The 21201-nt window shown below is 47.3% G+C and overlaps 1 protein-coding gene across 11 annotated transcripts in view; it reads right to left on the bottom strand.

The window, feature by feature from the left end:
• ncor1 (nuclear receptor corepressor 1) overlaps window positions 1–21201 on the bottom strand; it is a 372353-nt gene that overhangs the window by 241229 nt on the left and 109923 nt on the right. For all 11 annotated transcript variants that reach the window (XM_085964552.1, XM_085964550.1, XM_085964555.1 and 8 more), the window contains exon 4: window positions 11603–11702. In XM_085964552.1, the coding sequence (XP_085820678.1) occupies window positions 11603–11702 (100 nt within the window). The remainder of the gene's footprint in view (window positions 1–11602; window positions 11703–21201) is intronic.

Raw genomic sequence — 21201 nt, 5'->3', positions numbered from 1 at the left:
GTGCTGCTTGTACTGTCAGGAGATTGAACCCCCAAATCCCTCTGCTCTTCCATATCACCCAGAAGTTAGAGCTCAAGTTAAATTGTGAATTATCAGATGACCAGAATTAAATTTAGATTCAAGAGCAGATTGTATTTACATAATGGAGTATGATGCCTCTTGCAGTTGTGCAACAGATTACTACATTCTGTGGTCAGGACTGGGCAGTGAGGCCCTTTCAGCATTTGTCCCCGATCCCATGATACCTTAAAGTGCAAAGCTACTTGTGAATAAACTGATTTTATGATTGAACTATTGAAACATTTTGGCCTATAACCATTTTTACTGGTCCAATTAGTTCTGTGACATTCCAGTACCACATTCCACCACTAGAGGTCCTTAAGCAGAGTCACACCACTGGTGTCCCTTTTAAGTCAGCCCAACACGTGCCCTCCCATCCGCGCCCGCCCCACCCACGCCCGCCCGCCCCACCGACACCCGTCCACACCCGACCCACCCACACCCGTCCACACCCACCCTCCCCACCCACACCCACCCCACCCATGCCGGCCCCATCCATGCCCGCCCCGCCAGTCATCCCCACCCACGCACGCTTCACCCAAACAGAGCGCACCTTCACTAGCTCCTGGCATCATAAGAAAGGCGACCCAACCTAACAACTATAGACAAGGCATGATGGATAGCTAAAGAAAAATACTGTCAGAGCATCTCCCCCAATGGCCACGCTGACCCTGAAGTGTCATAATCCAATGTAAAACACACAGCTGTACAGTGAATACTGTGCACCTCCCTCCACTATATCAAAATATAAATCAGTGTACAGTTTTCCCTCATTAAAATAGTTTATCGCTGGAGTGTTAATTAAAGATATGGCTGGTTTCCTGTTCAAACTACGAATGTATTCGCAATAACTGGCCTTATGTAATAAAATGGGAGGGGAATCAGTTACAAAAGATTTACCATCATCTCCACCACCCTTCCGCTATATTGTTTTATTTGAAAAGAGCAGGTACTCATGTGGTAAACCACTTTTATCGTTCACTATCGTTACACTATGGTTATCACTGTTATATCGTTACACTATGGTTATCATGGTTTGCACTGTTGTATCACTACACGAGGTCGCCACTTGTCACGCTGTTATACCTGGGCTGACCACTGCTGACTCCGCCCATGGCTCCACCCACCTGCCCAGGTATAAAGGTGGTCGACTGGCTGGTATTCCTCCTTGTTGGATCCGATCACCCACGAGGGTGGGCTCTGTTATTTAGCCAATAAAAACCTACAGTTACTTTCTTAACTCGTCGCTTTTCATTGGATGAATTGATAGGTATATCAATTTTATTGGCTAAATTTTTTAAATGTCGTTACCTGAGCAGCCAAACGACCAGTCGACGGAGCAGCCAAACGACCAGTCAGACGCCCAGCTACAACAGCCACAGCAGCCGGCCTGGCTGCGAGCCCTCCGACCACCGTACCTGGATCTAAACCCACAGGCAGCAAACTCAGCCCTCGACTTCAAACACTGGCTGAGCTGCTTCGAATCCTACCTGGGAGAATCCGGCGTGCCTCAGAGATCCAAGCTAAGAGTTCTGACCGCCCAAGTGAGCCCTAAAGTATTCGCACTCATCCAGGACCTTACTACATACGAGGCCGCCATCAACCTGCTGAAACAACAGTACCGGAGCCCGGTAAATTCCATGTATGCCAGACATCTCCTAAGATCCCGCCCGCAACAGCCAGGAGAGTCCGTAGATGAATTTTTACGGGCGCTACAAACACTCGGCAGGGACTGTGACTTTAAAGCGGTAACGGCGGCAGAAAATACTGAAGATAATATCCGAGACGCCTTCGTGAAAGGCCTGTGGTCTGACTACTCACGGCAAAGACTGCTTGAATCAAAGGACCTCGACCTGAACACAGCTGCAGCCCTCGCTCGCTCTCTAGAAGTGGCCCATCGGGACCTCGAGGCGTACTCCAGGTACTGTAATTCGCGACCCTGGGACTCGGGACCGACCCCGACCGCAATACCCCTCGCAGCGCCGCCTCCGGGACCTACCTCAGCGTCGGCGTCCCGGACCCGATCGGGACCGCCACCCCCGGTACCGGCTGCGACATCGGAGCCCTGCGATCGGGCCGCCGGCTGCTTCTTCTGCGGCCAGGCGAAACACCCGAGGTCGCGCTGCCCTGCGAGAAACGCGACTTGCTCAAGTTGCCAGAAGAAAGGCCACTTCGCTAAGGCCTGCAGAGGGAGAACCACAGACACCAGCAGTGCCTCATGCGAGCTGTGGGGGCAGCCATCTTTCATCAAGGCCACAGATGCCAGTATCCCCTCGTGAGAGTCGTGGGGGCGGCCATCTTTGATCAAGGCCACCGACACCAGCAGTGCCACATGTGAGTTGCGGGGGCAGCCATCTTCTCCGCCATTTTACTCCACCTCGTGGGCGCCGCCATTTTGCCCACCACACTCGACCGCCACCTTGCCTCCAGACCCGACCACCGCCTCACCCGCAGACTACAGCAGCTCGCTCAGCCATACACTAGCCTCCGTCACACTGGACCAAGCTCGCCCGCATTACCTGTCCAAGTCCATGATGGACATCGAAGTAAACGGCCACGCCACGACCTGCCTGTTCGACAGTGGAAGCACGGAGCGCTTCATCCATCCAGACACGGTGAGCCACTACTCCCTCACTGTCCGGCCAACGCGCAACCGGATCTCGATGGCGTCTAGGTCCCACTCTACAGACATCAGCGGCTACTGTGTTGTGACCCTGTCGGTTAGGGGCACGGAGTATAAAAATTTTAAACTTCTCGTCCTGCCCCAACTCTGCGCTGCCGTCCTACTAGGGCTGGATTTCCAATCCCACCTTCAAAGTGTCACTCTAGCATACGGTGGACCCCTCCCCCCACTCACAGTCGACAACCAGCATCCCTTAAACCGCCCACCGCGTACCACCTGCGGCCTATCCACCCTCAGGGTCCCGCCTCCCTCCCTGTTCGCCAACCTCACCCGCGACTGTAAACCCGTCGCTACCAAGAGCAGGCGGTACAGCGCCGGGGACAGAGCTTTTATTAGCTCTGAAGTGCAGTGCCTCCTGAAGGAGGGCATCATCGAGAGGAGCAACAGCCCCTGGCGCGCCCAGGTCGTAGTCGTCAAGACCGGCGATAAAAACCGCCTAGTCATCGACTACAGCCAAACCATAAACCGGTACACCCAGCTGGACGCATACCCCCTTCCCCGCATATCTGATATGGTCAATCAGATTGCACAGTACCGTGTATTCTCTACCATCGACCTTAAGTCGGCCTATCACCAACTCCCTATCCGCCCTGAGGACCGCCAGTATACCGCCTTCGAGGCGAATGGCCGCCTCTACCACTTCCTGAGGGTTCCCTTCGGCGTCACCAACGGGGTTTCGGTTTTCCAAAGGGAGATGGACCGGATGGTTGACCAGAACGGGCTGCAAGCCACGTTCCCCTATCTAGATAACGTCACCATCTGCGGCCGCGACCGGCAGGACCATGATGTTAATCTGGAGAGATTCCTCCGTACGGCCCAGCGGCTGAACCTCACCTACAATAAGGAGAAATGTGTGTTTAACGCCTCGCGCCTTGCCATCCTCGGCTGCGTAGTAGAGAACAGAGTCATCGGCCCCGACCCCGAAAGAATGCGCCCCCTCATGGAGCTCCCCCTCTGTCCAAAGGCGCTGAAGAGAACACTGGGGCTCTTCGCCTACTATGCCCAATGGGTGCCCAATTATGCGGACAAAGCCAGACCCCTCATGAAGTCCACCTCCTTCCCCCTGACGGCAGAAGCGTGCGCAGCCTTCTCCCTCATTAAGGGAGACATTGCTAAGGCCACAATGCACGCGGTGGATGAGTCTATCCCTTTCCAAGTGGAGAGCGATGCATCCGACTTCGCCCTGGCCGCAACCCTTAACCAGGAGGGGAGACCAGTGGCCTTCTTCTCAAGGACCCTCCAGGGCCCTGAGATCCGACACTCCTCGGTCGAGAAGGAGGCCCAGGCGATCGTGGAGGCTGTACGACGCTGGAGGCACTGCCTGGCAGGCAAACGATTTACCCTCCTCACCGACCAACGTTCGGTCGCTTTTATGTTTAATAACAAGCTGAGGGGCAAAATCAAGAACGACAAGATCTTGAGGTGGAGAATCGAGCTCTCCACCTATGATTATGATATCTTGTACCGGCCTGGTAAACTGAACGAACCCCCAGATGCTCTATCACGAAGTACATGCGCCAGCGTGCAAAGTGATAGACTGCAGACCCTCCACAACGACCTCTGCCACCCTGGGGTCACCAGACTTTACCACTTCATTAAGGCCCGCAACCTGCCCTACTCCATCGAGGAGGTCAGGACCATGAACAGGAACTGCCAAACCTGTGCCGAATGCAAACCGCATTTCTTTAGGCCGGACAGAGCAAGCCTGATCAAGGCCACCCGCCCCTTCGAGCGTTTGAGCATCGATTTTAAGGGGCCTCTCCCGTCCTCTGACCGTAATGTGTACTTCCTCAACATTATTGATGAGTACTCCCGTTTCCCCTTTGCCTTCCCCTGCCCAGACATGACCAGCACCACGGTCATCAGATGCCTGAACGACCTCTTCGCCTTGTTCGGGTTCCCGAACTATATACATAGCGACCGGGGCTCCTCCTTCATGAGCGAGGAACTTCGCCAGTTCCTACTAGCGAGAGGTATTGCTGCAAGCAGGACCACCAGCTACAACCCCCGGGGGAACGGCCAGGTGGAAAGAGAGAACGCGACTGTCTGGAAGGCCGTTCTCTTAGCCTTAAAGTCTAAGGGCCTCCCAACCTCTCGCTGGCAGGAAGTCCTCCCGGCAGCGCTGCACTCCATCCGGTCACTGCTTTGCACTGCCATTAACGCCACCCCCCATGAACGAATGTTTGTTTTCCCCAGGAAGTCGACTACGGGAACCACGCTACCAACATGGCTGACCTCTCTGGGGCCCGTCTTGCTGCGAAAGCACGTGAGGGCCCATAAAACGGACCCCCCGGTCGAGAGGGTGGACCTCCTGCACGCCAACCCCCAGTACGCCTATGTGGCGTACCCAGACGGGCAGGAGGACACAGTCTCCTTACGAGACCTCGCACCCTCGGGCATCCCTGAGACACCACCGTTACCCCCCACCACCCCCCCAAATCCAGCCCAGGTAGACGGCATGCCGGAACCCCACGAGCCTTCGCCGACCACGCAGACACCAGCATTAACGTCGGATACTGCATCACCGCCGCCGCTGCTGCGACGATCAGAAAGGCTTACGAGGCCTCCGGACAGACTGACATACCCGAACTGGTAGTACACTTCACCCCGCCGGACTCAAATCTAAACAAGGGGTGAATGTGGTAAACCACTTTTATCGTTCACTATCGTTACACTATGGTTATCACTGTTATATCGTTACACTATGGTTATCACGGTTTGCACTGTTGTATCACTACACGAGGTCGCCTCTTGTCACACTGTTATACCTGGGCTGACCACTGCTGACTCCGCCCATGGCTCCACCTACCTGCCCAGGTATAAAGGTGGTCGACTGGCTGGTATTCCTCCTTGTTGGATCCGATCACCCACGAGGGTGGGCTCTGTTATTTAGCCAATAAAAACCTATAGTTACTTTCTTAACTCGTCGCTTTTCATTGGATGAATTGATAGGTATATCAACTCACGATATCACCGAGACTCTGCTTTGGAAGGTTACAGGCCTGGTGTGGCAATGGAGTGGATATCAACGCACAGTTGATGCTGAAGCAGTTTGGAATCACTACCAGAGTTAATTTAATTCTCTTGTACAGCCAGACTCAGTAACACCTCAACAATTATATCCAGCAATGCTACTTAACTTTTAAAAACAAATTGTGTAAGATTATCATAAATCTTGGAGTTAATTTGTTTGCTGATGGTGACAGCCCTCCTTTAATAAGCTGCACACGATGCAGTGATGCTTCTATTGGCATAGTGACACTGCGGTGTTTTAATTTATACCACACAGCCAAGAGTATAGATTATCATTGTGTACAGGTTCCAGCCTCCAAAACCCAGGCTGAGAATGACGTGACTAGAATCTCCCTCACCTTCCCTTGTAACGGTGTATTAGTTTCACACAGTATGATGATTAGTGAAATTATTGTTTAACGTGCAAAAACATAAATTATGTATATATACACATATTACATGGATAGATAATGGGCCAGAAATTCCAGGCCAAAGGCGTGAGTACGGTCGGCTTACTCACGCTTCTGGCCGTTGGAAATGCCGGCGTTCAGCATGAACAGCGCATGCGGGGAACGCCGGCATTTCCAGACCTCGAGCGCGTGCGACTGCACAGGCAGCGCTTGCGCAGTGAACTTCGTGGATTTCATTCATGAAATCCGTGAGGTTAAGTCCTTAGAAGTTACACTGAAAAAAAGCAAGTGTAAAGTGGTTCATTGGCTGCGGAGGAAGATATATTTTATCGTGGAGCTTTTGAAATGCAATATTTTTGTTTGGGAAAGGGAGGGAAGTTATTTTAAGAAATTTTAAGTAAGTTTTAAAGTTAAAATTTTTTTTTTTTTTTTTTAAAAAGGGTTTTCAGAACAGTAGGTAGAAGGAGCAATTGTGGCTGTGTGAATGGAATGTGAGAATGAGTTATGTATGTATGTCCACATATATTCCTTTACGTATATGTATGTATGTTTTATATTCCTTTACTATGAATGTATGTTTTTAATTATGATTTTCCAGTAAGTTACTTTCTCTGAAAGTCATAATTAAATAATACATTCATACACATAAGTAAAGGAATATATACATAACACGCAAAGGAATATATACAGACATACATACTTTCAGAAGCTCCACGATAAGAAATATCTTCCTCCGCAGCCTCTGTAGCAACTGTACCCATGCTTTTTTCATGTGTAAGTTGTAATGACTGGACCTCACTGAAAGCATTAATGAAAGCGGCGAATTATACTGCGCACGCGCTGCATGTGCAGTCGCACGCGTTCTGCCTCTGAACCCCTTCGTTCAGAGGACAGGAAATGCCGGTTTTCCCCACATGCACTGTGCATGCTGAAAACCGGCATTTCATCCGGCCAGATGCGTAAGTACCCCGACCGTACTAGCGCATTTGGAAGGGAATTATTGGGCCAACATTTTACATGTCAATAAAATAAAAAATTTAACACTTGCACGACTTGCCCCCTCGCATCTGCGACTGAGGGTCCAAGGAGGTGCATTGCGCAAGAGGTCATCATCGGACGTATCCTCACACTGTTCCCTTTGGGGAACTGTATGAAGTGGTAGAAGGATTTATGGCCGTGATTAACGCTCATTCCGTGACCGTAACCATCTTTGAACCAGCCATTAGGGTGGTTAGTCCTATGGCGGGAGGGTTTTACGGGCTCCCACAACCCATCTGAGGGGGGGGGGGCCACCAACACCCACGGACGCAAGTATCCCGCTGGATGTCCACCCAGAATTTAAAGTTGGAGCTCCGACTCCACTTGCCGGGACTGTCTGGAGTGGGGTTCAAAACCCTACTCCTTCTGGCCCAGCGGCGGGGATGCTTACTGCTACGCAAAAGGCCCACTCCGCACAAAAGGTGACACCCATACGTTTCCTGCGCCTTTTCCCTCCCCGTGACTGGAGCCCTATGCTGCCATTTCACGTTGCTAATCGGATTGGGCGTTTGTCATAGCGGTAGGATCCCCGCCGCTGGGCCAGATCAGGGTAGGGTTTCGAACCCCGCTCCAGACAGTCCCGGCAAGTGGAGTCGGAGCTCCGGCTCTAAATTCTGGGTTGATATCCAGTGGGATATATGCGTCCGTGGGTGTGGGTGGCCCCCCCTCCTTGTATAGCTTGTGGGAGCCCGTAAAACACTCCCGCCATAGGACTAACCGCCCTAATGGCTGGTTCAAAGATGGTTACGGTCACGGAATGAGCGTTAATCACGGCCATAAATCCTTCCACCACTTCATACAGTTCCCCCAAGGGAACAGTGTGAAGACACGTATGACGACGACATTGCTAAATAAATAAATGGAATTAAAAAAATTCTTTTAGGGCTTTTAAAAGTCTTTAAATTGCTTTAATTCTCTTTAAAACTACTTCAGATTACTCAAAATAATGTAAACATTTTAAAAAGTTTATATAAGTTACCAAAATCTTCAAAAAACTTCCAAAAACCTATTTAAACTGCTGCTTTGCATGTAAAAAAGCAAAGCAGCTTGACAGAAACATTGGGGGCGTGTCCAGTGAAACTGAGACCTCAAGGGGCGTGTCTCACTTACACTGCACGCTCCTGGGTCCGCGCTGGCTGCACTCCTGGGCGGCGTGACGTCATACGCTGCCCGGGAATGTGCTTTCTATTTCTCCAAGTTCAGGCGTCCCAGAAGCTGATCGGCAGGAGCGCGGGATAAGTGCAAATACGGGGCTTGCACGCGCTGCAAGCCCTGTTCTGGAATTTCTGGCCCAATAAATTTAGCAGATGCTGGAGTTAGAGATTTAAAGAAGGAATTGAGAGAGAAAAGTAATTTGCATAATTAATTCAGATACTTTTGGTTCTAAACAAGCACAAATCAGCTCTGACAAAAGGATTCTACCTGAAACACAAACCTATCCTCTTTTTCAGGTACTGAATGGCAGGCATTTCCACAGCCAAAACTCTCCTTGCCTTGCTGACCAGTAAGTAGTCAGATATATCTCCAAAGGCACAACGACGGGCTGCTTTTAGCCCAACTTGAGTTGGTCCAAAAATCTATTTTCAGAATGCCACACAACTGGAGCTTGGGTTCTGTTGTGTGGATCCTTGAACAAAATCTCCCTCTGCTTGACTATGCTGTGTCAGTGTGTGTAAGCATATGTCTGTTTATCTGTCTCTACCCCGCCCCCCCTCTTCCCCGTTGGGGGATGCATGCACAGCTCTATCTGTCTGTCTCTTCCTCTGCCCCACTCTGACTATCAATCTTTGATTGTGCTCTGCTCTCTGCGCATGCACCTCTCTGTGTCTCTTACAAACATGTTGCCAATGTGCGCAAATATTTATTTTGAGGTCGATGGGTTAAGTCCCCTGAAGGAGTGGAAGACACTGTCCTTCCAATTTCTAGCTTTGACAAATCAGTTCTCTATTTGCTTAAGCTCCTGATCATTTTTTAAAAATCTAAGTTTTTGCACAGGTGAAAATGCTGTTTTTGCTACTGAAATAAGAGTGAATAAACACGGGAACTCCCTGCATGTTGGGCATCAGACAGAGGCTGTAAACATCACTACAGCAACAATTGGTTTTATTAGGAAACCTCATAGAAAATTCGCAATTTAAAAACGCTTAATGGAGCATTCAAGGCCATGAATCGCGCCAGAACAGGTAGGTCAGACGACTGGAGTTTGGAGACAATTATGGTCAAAACCGCAACTGCCAGACCAGCTTCCACTTAAGACATTTAAACTCACAAGAATGTAACAGTTCAAAGGTCGAGGAGGAGAGGGAAGGAATCACAGGGCAAGAAGGAGAGGGAAGGAAAAGACCTAATTGAAATTCCAAGCTCCATTCCTGTTATGGGAAGTGCAAGTGTTCCCTCAGAGATCTGGGGACAAACATTGCAATGTGAACCCTCAGAGCTGAGCTCACACTCAAGCTCAGCAAATACTAGGCGATCTTCTAAGGTGTTGCTCACAGACAAAAGCAATTAAATTCTTCCTCTTACTATATCCCTGCTTCTCCTACTCTCCAATTCTTTCCATCTCTCTCTCCGTTTTTCTATTGCTGTTGCACTCTCTCTGCATTCCTCATATACTTCCCCTGATGGTTCTCACTCTGTCCAACTCTATTTGTTATTCTTCCTCTCTCTGTTTTTCTGGAGACTCAAGATATCCACCATTGAATTTGCCAGTGCTCACAGGCTGTTCGATTCAGTCCTGTTCTCACCATCTGTCATGTTCTACCTCCACTCTTCTCAAATATAACTCACAACTCTTCAAAATGGTGCCGCCTAACCCAGCAATCATTCCTGCCTTGGTATTTTTTTTTTTTTTTTTTTTTACAGCCGTCAGCTCCCAGTCCCTGCTCAAACACAAATCTTTGTTTCTTAAAAGAAAACAATTCATATCAGTATACTTCAGGAGTTCAGTAGAATTACTCTTTAAAATTTGCTCTTACACGGATTTCTAGGTGATGTTTCTGCAGGAGTTTCCTGCATAGAAGCATCAGATATTCCTATGATAAAACCCAACTTCGGAAACACAACAGAGGGAAACGGCTGCTGGGAAGGAATTCCACGGCAGGTAACCATTAGGATGCAGTGATCTCAGTGACACTACTTTGGAATAATTTGCTAGGAAGGCAGTGGAAGCACCAGAGAGGGACTGCTGCCACTCAGAACACTTGCCAGCTTATTTTCCTTCTTGTCCGTGTATTGGTGATTTCCCTGCTTCTATTGTAAACTGTTTCCATCTGCCACCATTTTCATCTCTAAATATCTTCCCCTATTCATTATTAATTTAAGCCACAATTATTCCTGTTTTTAAACAGTTCTATACCACAGGCAGCCCCCAGCAGCAGCACCGATATAAAGTTGAATGTTTCTTTAACCAAGCAGCTAGTCACTTCACAAAATGCAAAATATACCCCATCTGCAAACTCCCACCACCACCATTTTCCAGAAAAAGTTTCCTGGAAAACATAGGAACAGGAGGAGGCCATTCAGCCCCTCGAGTCTGTTCCGCCATTCAATTAGATCATGGCTGATCTGTATCTTAGCTCCATCTGTCCGCCTTGGTTCTGTAACCCTCAATACCCTTGCCTAACAAAAATCTATCACTCAGTTTTGAAATTTTCAATTGACCCCCAGCCTCAACAGCTTTTTGAGGGCAAGAGTTCCAGATTTCCACTACTTTAATGGCCCCTTGTTCTGAACTCCCCCACCAGAGGAAATAGTTTCTCTCTATCTACCCTATTGAATCCTTTAATCGTCTTAAAACACCTCAATTACATCACATCATTTAAGGGACCAGCTTCTAAAATCAGTTGTTGATTTTAGATTTGGTTTGTTGGCACCAAGAGATAGCCCTGACCCAAAGTCATGTTTTACCAAAGATTGGGCCATTTGAAATCACTCCACGTGTGGAATTCAGGCAATCGTTCAGTTACTTTCACTCGGTTAATATTAAAAAAGCACAAATGCTGGAAATATAAACTGCAAATGTTAAAAATGATCAGCAAGTCCACCCAAAGACAAAGGGCAGGTTAAAGCTTTGAGTAGGGACCCAAACATTCTGATGAAGGGTCTCCACTGAAAACACTAACCTCTTTTCAGGAACTAACTGACTGGCGGCTATGTATTTCCAGCATTCTCTAGTTTATCCCACTCAGAGTTGCATATGCATTAGAACTAAGCTAGAAGAATTTATTTTGTTTAATATGACAGTACTCTTTTTGGTTTTTGAATGAATACACCATCTATAGTGCTGCCTACTCTAACAACCAACACTTACCTTCTTCACCTCTGTGGGTGCTCGGAGCCCCTCTGGTACAGGGTGCACTAAGGGCAGTACTGTAGCACGCTGAAAGTGGGGGTCAGGTACCTGTTCAAGCCGTGGACGTTTGGTTTCCAGTGAATCGTGATCGGGTTGTCCAGCCACGCCATGGTATGACTGTTCATAGCCACTCCTTCTTTCTTGAGGCCTGAAAAACAATTTGTTTTCCCAAATGAATCTTCGCTTCACCCCAGCCTAAGGAACTCTTACATTCACCTGGGTGGACAGACCAGTGAATCACAAGCTTATGTACAAAATCTACACGACTGAGTGTGCTCAGCCAAAGACAACACCCTCGAAGTAAGATGCTCGAGTTACAGGCACAAGAAGCAGCAGAAAATTATGACGTTGAAAGGAAACATGGGTCAAGATGCAGTGGTGGAGGAAGGATGAAAAAGACAGGAGAGGAGGAGCTTTATATGTTCAGGAGAATTTGGAAATTAAGGAAGGCAAATCGACATTAAAATAAACAGTCAAGCTTGCATAAACAAGCAGGCAAGGTTAACAATATGGATCTGCTATAGACTCCTGTGCAGGCTAAGGACGATGAAACATTGGATGCCGAGATCAGAAAGGCACATACCGACAATAATGTTATAATAATGGGCGACTTTAATCAACTCATTAGAAATGTCCCAAATGGAAATGAGGCAACAGAACTAAATTAGTGGATGTGGTACAGGATTGATTTTTAACCCACAATATTAGGCACACCACCAGTGTAACTCATAAATTCATACAAATGACCGCATAGCATCCATAATATAGCAGTGGAACCTCTAAGAGGCTAGAAATCTCTAAGGCTACATTTAAGTTAAAAGAAAATAATTTGCATTTATATAGTGTCTTTCATGCCCCAAAGTGCTTCACAGCCAATTATTTACTTTTGAAGTGAAGCCACTGTTATGTAGGAAACACAGCAGCCAATTTGTGCACCACAAGGTCCCACAAACAGCAATGGGATAAATGCCCAATTAATCGGTTTTGCTGTTTGAGGGATAAATGTTGGCCAGGTCCACAGAGAAGAAATGTCTTCACTCAGAGGGTGGTGAATCTTTGGAATTCTCTACCCCAGAGGGCTGTGGAGGCTCAGTCGTTGAGTATATTTAAGACCAAGAGTGATAGATTTTTCAATATTAAGGGAATCAAGGGCTATGGGGATAGTGCAGGAAAGTGAAGATGAGGTAGAAGATCAGCCATGATCGTATTGAATTGCGGAGCAGGCTTGAAGGGCCAAATGACCGACTCCTGCTCCTATTTCTTATTTTCTTATGTTAACTCCCAGCTCTTCAAATAATGACATGGCATCTTTTATGTCCACAGGCAAACTGGGCCTTGATTTAAAGTCTCAGCTAAAAGACGGCACCTCTGACAATGCAACATTCCCTCGTCATTGCACTGCAGACTCAGCCTAGATTATGTGCTCAAGTCCTGAAGTGTTGCTTGAACACACGACCTATTACGCAAGAACATAACATAAGAAATAGGAGCAAGAGTCGGCCATTCGGCCCCTCGAGCCTGCTCCGTCATTCAATAAAAACATGGCTGATCGTCGACCTCAACTCCATTTTCCCGCCCTATCCCCATATCCCTCGATTCCCCTAGAGTCCAAAAATCTATCAATCTCAGCCTTGAATATACTCAACGACCGAGCAGCCACAGCCCTCTGGGGTAGAGAATCCCAAAGATTCACAACCCTCTCCCACCTCAGTCCTAAATGGCCGACCCCTTATCCTGAGACTATGCCCCCTAGTTCTAGACTCTCCAGCCAGGGGAAACAACCTCTCAGCATCTAGTTCTGATGAAAGGTCATCGACCTGAAACGTTAACTCTGTTTCTCTCTCCACAGATGCTGCTTGACCCGCTGAGTGTTTCCAGCATTTTCTGTTTTTATTTCTCTCAACATCTACCCTGTCAATCCCCCTCAGAATCTTATATGTTTCAAAGAGATCATCTCTCATTCTTCTAAACTCCAGAGAGTATAGGCCCAATTTACTCAATCTCTCCTCATAGGACAACCCTCTCATTCCAGGAATCAATCTAGTGAACTTTCGTTGCACCCCCTTCTATGGCAAGTATATTCTTCCTTAGGTAGAGACCAAAACTGTGCACAGTACTCCAGGTGTGGTCTCACCAAAGCCCAGTACAATTGCAGCAAGACTTCCTTACTCTCGTACTCCAACCCCCTTGCAATAAAGGCCAACATACCATTTGCCTTCCTAATTGCAGTCTGTACTTGCATTGTAACTTTCCGTGTTCCGTGTACAAGGACATCCAATTCTCTCTGAACATCAACATTTAATAGTTTCTCATGTAAAAAAATTCTGTTTTTCTATTCTTCCTACCAAAGTGAATAACCTCACAATTTACTCCATCTGCCACCTTACTGCCCACTTACTTAACCTGTCTATATTTGCTCTTCGAAAGAGCCGCGCAGACTCGATGGGCCGAATGATCTCCCTTCTGTGCTGTACTGTTGTATGATTCCTTTGCAGACTCTGTGTCCTCATCACAGTTTACTTTCCCACCTAGCTTTGTATCATCAGCAAACTTGGATACATTACACACATGTATTGAGGCCAAATTAATCAGAGGACTGTGCTACCACTGACTACCATGCGGATAATCAGCACCTTTAAACACCAAATCACAACCATGTGACTTTTCTGCCGGATCCTGTGCGACATGAATTTGAGCACCGTCAATCCAGTTCCTAATTGGCAGTGTCGCTCAGAAAGGACCACGGATGGTTGGTGCAGAAAGTGCCACACTGGTGCAGTCGGAGGTGATCTCCTATAGTTGGGGTTGAGGCACATCACTCTGCATGTGATCTCAGAGTGCTTGATGCGGGCACTGGATGTCTGAAATGGAAAGGGTCCCATTCCCCAGCACTAACTTCCCTTACTATGTTCCTACCTGAATGAGCACAAAACATTAAATATATAGATTACCTTAATAATGGAAACAAATGGAATGTGGATTGAACTAAAACATTAACTGGGAAGTATTGTTGAAAGAGGAAAAATATAACACTTTTAAACAGCGTATGCAAATTAAGTATAAATTAGCATACAGAAGGTTACAGTACTGAAACAGCTCTTATCAAAGTCACAAATTACATCCTATATGACTGTTACCATGGTAAACAATCCCACCTCGTCCTTCTCAACCTATCTGCAGCCTTTGACACGGTCGACCACACCATCCTCCTTCAACACCTCTCCTCCGTCGTCCAGCTGTGGGACTCTTTTTTTTATTCGTTTATGGGATGTGGGCGTCGCTGGCAAGGCCAGCATTTATTGCCCATCCCTAACTGCTCTCGAGAAGGTGGTGGTGAGGAGCTGCTTTCTTGAACCGCTGCAGTCCGTGTGGTGAAGGTACTCCCACAGTGCTGTTAGGGAGGGAGTTCCAGGATTTTGACCCAGCGACGATGAAGGATCGGCGATTTATTTCTAAGTCTGGATGGTGTGTGACTTGGAGGGGAACTTGGAGGTGGTGGTGTTCCCATGCGTCTGCTGCCCTTGCCCTTCTCGGTGGAAGAGGTCGCGGGTTTGGAAGGTACTGCACTCGCCTAGTTCCATTCTCATCTATCCAGTCGTAGCCAGAGAATCACCTGCAATGGCTTTTCTTCCCATTTCCACACCATTCCCTCTGTCCGCCCCAAAGATCTATCCGTGGCCCCCTCCTGTTTCTCATCTACATGCTGCTCCTCGGCGACATCATCCGAAGCATATCAGGTTCCACATGTACGCTGATGACACCCAGCTTTACCTGAGCACCACCTCTCTTGACCCATCTACTGTCTCTAAATTTCCTCCAACTAAATACTGGGGAGACCGAAGCCATGGTCTTCGGTCCCCGCCACAAACTCCATCCCTCTCCCTGGCAACTGTCTGAGGCTGAACCAGACTGTTTGCAACCTTGGTGTCATATTTGACCCCAAGATGAGCTTCCGACCATATAGCTACGCCATCACTAAGACTGCCTACTTCCACCTCCGTAACATCGCCCAACTCCGCCCCTGCCTCAGCTCATCTGCTGCTGAAACCCTCATCCATGCCTTTGTTACCTCTAGACTTGACTATTCACTCCTGGCCGACCTCCCATCTTCCACCCTCCATAAACTTAAGCTCATCCAAAAGTCTGCTGCCCGTCTCCTAACTCGCACCAAGTCCCATTCACCCATCACCCCTGTGCTCGCTGACCTACATTGGCTCCCAGTTAAGCAACGCCTTGATTTTAAAATTCTCATTCTTGTATTCAAATCCCTCCATGGCCTCACCCCTCCCTATCTCTGTAACCTCCTCCAGCCCCACAACCCTCCAGGATCTCTGCACTCCTCTAATTCTGGCCTCTTGCGCATCTTCATGCATTCTCAATTTTAATCGCTCCACCATTGGCAGCAATGCCTTCAGCTGCTAAGGCCCTAAGCTCTGGAATTCCCTCCCTAAACCTCTCCACCTCCCTACCTCACTCTCCTCATTTAAGACGCTCCTTAAAAACCACCTCTTTGACCAAGCCTGCTTTAATATCTCCTTATGTGGCTTGGTGTCAAATTTTGTTTGATCATGCTCCTGTGAAGCACCTTGGATGTTTTACTATAATGAAGGCACTATATAAATGCAAGTTATTGTTGTTGGTTAGAAGAAATTGTTTTAATGCGAAGGGCTATAGAGTAGAATTTACAAGTGACTATTGAAGCAAGTTTAACCACAGCATTCAAGAGGGCATCTGATATACACAAAGAAAAGTTTTAGACTTGGAGAAAAAGCATAGCTGTGATGTGGAGCTGGCATCGTACAAGCCAGACCAGGAAAATCCCCTCCTTCTGTGATGAAATTTCTATGACAGTGTGATTCTATGATTCTATATACCCAACTAAATAATTGATTATTCTCAAAATGGACAGAGAGCGCAATTACAATAAGAAAAAGGAACTATACTACACCTGCAGGAAAAAGAGAAAACCCTGGGAGCTTATTAAAACAGATAAAAGGGGTATTAGAAGTGTAGAGGCCCTCGAGATGAGTATAATTGAAGACTTTAAACATCTCCCGATATTGTAGGAGCGTGCCTGTCAGAGACCATCTTTGTCAGACATCTCGCCTGTCTGTGAGAATGTGCCAGTTTATTTATTACACCTCACCTGAGACTCAATGCCACAAGCTGCCAACACTTCAGCTTGTAGCCAATTTCTCAGGGCCACCTGCTCATTCCCTCCCACATGTTCTGGCCTTGCTGTTCCCTAACTCAGTCCAGAGGTTAGCCTCACCACACCTTTCAAGCCTATCCCAGCTTTTGGCCTCAGCACTTCACCCACCCCAAGTCCCACCAATTCTTTACAGCATTGCCCAGTTGCTGTTCCTGCCTCAGCCCAGCATTAGCCTCAGCCTTAGCCTTGTGGTTCCAATGCCCTTGAGCAAAGGGCCACCAGGTGTTCTTTTCCTAAGGTTTCATGATATCGAGTTAAAGCAACAGGATCTGAGGTTTACAATTACAGCACCCGAGAGCTAAATGCAATTGCTGAGAGTTGAGAGAGAAACAGTTTGTGCATCATGTTTCCCATTCCTGAAATTTTACTGCCTTTTGTGGAGTTAAGCAATCATCTTTCAAACTTTGCACTGGTAGCATGGAAACCCTCAGATGTCGGCATGGTTTGTGTATTTGATTTCTGAGAAATTAACTGGGGTACAACAAGCTGCTGAGGGAACAGAATGAAGATTACAGTGACTCAGGAATAAATGTAGTGACTGTTCTGAACTTATATTATGAAAATTCTGAGTGGAATGAGAGGCTATTATTTATGCTGTTGGTGTAACTACAAATGTGTATAGTAACAATTTACATTAAATTCCCAATGTCACTTGTCAACAGCCAATTAATTATTTTTCCTTTGTACTGGATGTATGCTTCTGATCAGGAATGCACTGCCTAAAAGGGTGGTAGAAGCAGATTCAATAGTAACTTTCAAAAGGGAATTGGATAAATACTTGAGAAATTTTTTTTTGCAGGGCTCTGGGGAAAGAGCAGAGGAGTGAGACTAATTGGAGAGCTCTCGAGAGCTGGCACAGGCATGATGGGCCGAATGGCCACCTCCTGTGCAGTATGATTCTATTCTGTTACAAACCTTATTTCAGTAGTAAACAACGAGCTTGCTGAGGAAATCAAGATGGCAGCCGAAAGAATATTCAAAAGATGTTTGGAGTGTATTGATTTGTTGCCTTTTTTTTTTAATTAGTGAAATTCGCAGGCCCGCTACTCTTCACGGTCTTTATTAATGACCTAAGACAGCACTGTTGGAAGTATGGTGAGTAAGTTTGAAGGTGACACCAAAATCTTGGCAAAGGTTAAGACGGGACAGGAGTGCAATCAAATGCAAAAGGATTTAGATGTGCTAGGGGAGTGGGCCACACATTGGCAAATAATTTAGATAAATGTAGTGTCATGCATGTTGGTCGGGTCAACACAGAATACACGCATCATTTGCAGGGAACAATACTGAAAGAGGTAGAGAGAGAAAATGATCTTGGTGTTATTGTGCACAGATCACTGAAGGTCCATGACCAATGTAGAAAAACTGCAGGTAAAGCTAACAGGGTTGTATTGATGGAGCCATTCAGTATAAATCAAAGGACACCATTTGACAGTGTACAGGTCACCGGTCAAACTGCACCTGGAGTAGTGCCCAGTTTCAGTCACCCCACATGGTGGGTGATCTAATGGCCTCTGAAAAGGTCCAGAGGAGAGCTACAAGAATGATTCCCAGCTTAAAGAACCTCAGCTACTCAGATAGCCTTAAGAGCCTTGGTCTATTTACTTTAGGGCAGCATAGACTTGGAAAAGGAATCGGCAGCAGAGGCGACAGCACAGCATAAAGAGCGCAGCCTGAGGACAGCGGACCTGAAAGGAATCGGCAGCAGGGGCGGCTGCGCAGGGTAAAGAGCGCGGGGCCATCGAATTCCAAAAGAACAGCAAAAGGAGTGACATCACAGGACTGCAGGTGGGAGATTGGTGGGGGAGTGTGAGTGTTTTATTCTCTCTAACATAACTAGATAAACTAATTAATATAACTATAGATAATCGTATGAATAAAGACTTTAACTAAAAGCGAGAGAAGCAACCGGAGATAAGGGTAAGCCCAACTTTTATGACTCTTAATCTTAACTCTTATTCTGTAAGTCAGTTAATAGTCTATTAAGTAGAGGCATCAGGGCAGCTCAGTCCCACGTAATGCACATCCTGTGCCATTTGGGAAATCCAGGGTGCTTCCCGTGTCCTGGACAACCACATGTGCAGGAAGTGTTGTCAGCTGGAGGAGCTCGAGCTCTGGGTTTTGGAGCTTGAGCAGCAGCTGGCGTCACTGCGGTGCATCCGTGAGGCCGAGAGCTTCGTGGATAGCACATTTCAGGAGATGGTCGCCCCGCAGCATAAGTGTGTGCAGGCAGAGGGAATGGGTGACTGCCAGACAGAAGAGGTCCACCAGGCAGATAGTGCAGGAGTCCCGAGTGCATCCTGCTCTCCAACCAGTATTTGGTTCCGAGTACTGGGTGAGGTCGATGGTTCCTCTGGGGAGTACAGCCAGAGCCAAGTCCGCGGCACCACGGGTGGCTCAGCTGTACAAGGGGGGAGGAAGAAGAGTGGGAGAGCAATAGTGGTAGGGGATTCGATAGTTAGGGGAGCAAGTGTTTTTACAGCCGTAGATGTGACTCCAGGATGGTATGTTGCCTCCCTGATGCCAAGGTTGAGGATGTCTCTGAGCGGCTGCAGAACATTGAGGGTGAACAGCCAGAGGTCGTGGTTCATATTGGTGTCAACGACATAGATAGAGGGATGAGGTCCTGCAGGCAGATTTTAGGGAGCTAGGATCTCCGGATTACTCTTGGTGCCACGTGCGAGTGAGTATAGAAATAGGAGGATAGCACAGATGAATGTGTGGCTAGAGAGAAGGTGCAGGAGGGAGGGCTTCAGATTTCTGGGGCATTGGGACCGGTTCTGTGGGAGGTGGGACCTGTACAGGCGGGACGGGTTGCATCTCAGCAGGGCCGGAACCAATATCCTCACGGGGTGGTTTGCTAGCGCTGTTGGAGGGGGTTTAAACTAATTTGGCAGGGGGGTGGGCACCAGGATGCAACATTAGAAAGGGGAAATAAAGTGCTCAAATAATTGGGAGAGGCAGAGAGCACTAAAGTAAGAAATAGTAAGTTATTAGGGAGGGGTCAAACTAAGCGAGAATACAGGATGGTCTAAGATGGGTTTACAGTGTATGTATGTGAACGCACGAAGTGTAGTAAACAAGGTAAGTGAGCTGCAGGCACAAATAGCCACATGGGAATATGATGTCGTGGCAATAACTGAGACCTGGCTCAGAAAAGGGCAGGATTGAGTATTAAATATTCCTGGTTATAAGGTGTTCAGGAAAGATAGGGAAGGAAAGATAGGAGGTGGTGTGGCAGTATTGATCAAGGAGAATGTTACAGTGCTGGAGAGGGAGGATGTCCTGGAGGGGTCAAGGACAGAATCTATATGGCTAGAGTTAAGAAATAATAGAGGTGCCATTACACTACTAGGTGTATTCTATAGACCACCAACCTGTGGGAAAGATTTGGAGGAGCAAATTTGCAGAGAAATTACAGAGAGGTGCAAGAACTATAGAGTAGTAATAATGGGGGACTTCAACTATCCTAATATAGACTGGGATTGTGAATAGTGTAAAGAGCAGAGAAGGGGGAAAAAAATATGAAGTGTGTTCAGGACAACTTTCTTGATCAGTATGTTTCCAGCCCGACGAGGGAGGAGGCATTGCTGGATCTGGTTCTGGGGAATGAGGTGGGTCAAATGTCAGTAGGTGAACATTTAGGGAACAGTGATCATAGTATCATAAGGTTTAGATTAGCTATGGAAAGGACAGGGAGCAAGCTAGAGTAAAAATGCTTAATGGGGAAAGCCAATTTCAGTGGGATGAGAACAGATCTGGCCTGGGTATACGGGATTCAAAGATTGGCAGGCAAAACTGTAATGGAACAATGGGCTGCCTTTAAAGAGGAAATAGTTCAGGTACATTCCCACTAGGGGGAAAGGCAGGGTAACTAAAGTCAGGGCTCCCTGGATGATGAAACAGATAGAGAATATGATGAAGCAGAAAAAGAACACGTATGACAGATGTCAGCTTGCAAATACATCTGAGAATCAGGCTATACCTGTATGTAGAAAGGTCAGAGGAGAAGTGAAAAAGAAAATAAGATGGGCAAAGGGTATGAGAATAGAATGGCAGCCAACATAAAATGTTATCCAAAAGTCTTCTACAGGCATGTAAATAGTAAATGGGTAGTAAGAGGAAGGGCGAGACCAATTCGGGACCAAAAAGGAGACTATGCACGGAGGCAGAGGGTATGGCTGAGGTGCTAAACGAGTACTTTGCATCTGTCTTCACCAAGAGGATGCTGCCACAGACATTGTGAAGGAGGAGGTAGTGGAGATACTTGATAGGATAAAAATTGATAAAGAGGTATTAGAAAGGCTGGCGTTACTTAAAGTAGATAAATCACCAGGAGCGGATGGGATGCATCCTAGGATGCTGAGGGAATTGAGAGCGGAAATTCTGGAGGTACTGGCCATAATATTCCAATCCTCCATAGATACCATAGGTG

Source organism: Somniosus microcephalus, chromosome 22 (genome assembly GCF_052327205.1).
Source record: "Somniosus microcephalus isolate GS21.2 chromosome 22, FLI_Smic_1.0, whole genome shotgun sequence".
In the NCBI taxonomy this organism is placed as follows: Eukaryota; Metazoa; Chordata; class Chondrichthyes; order Squaliformes; family Somniosidae; genus Somniosus; species Somniosus microcephalus.
Note: the sequence above shows the minus strand (reverse complement) of the source record. Positions and strands in the feature narration are given on the sequence as shown.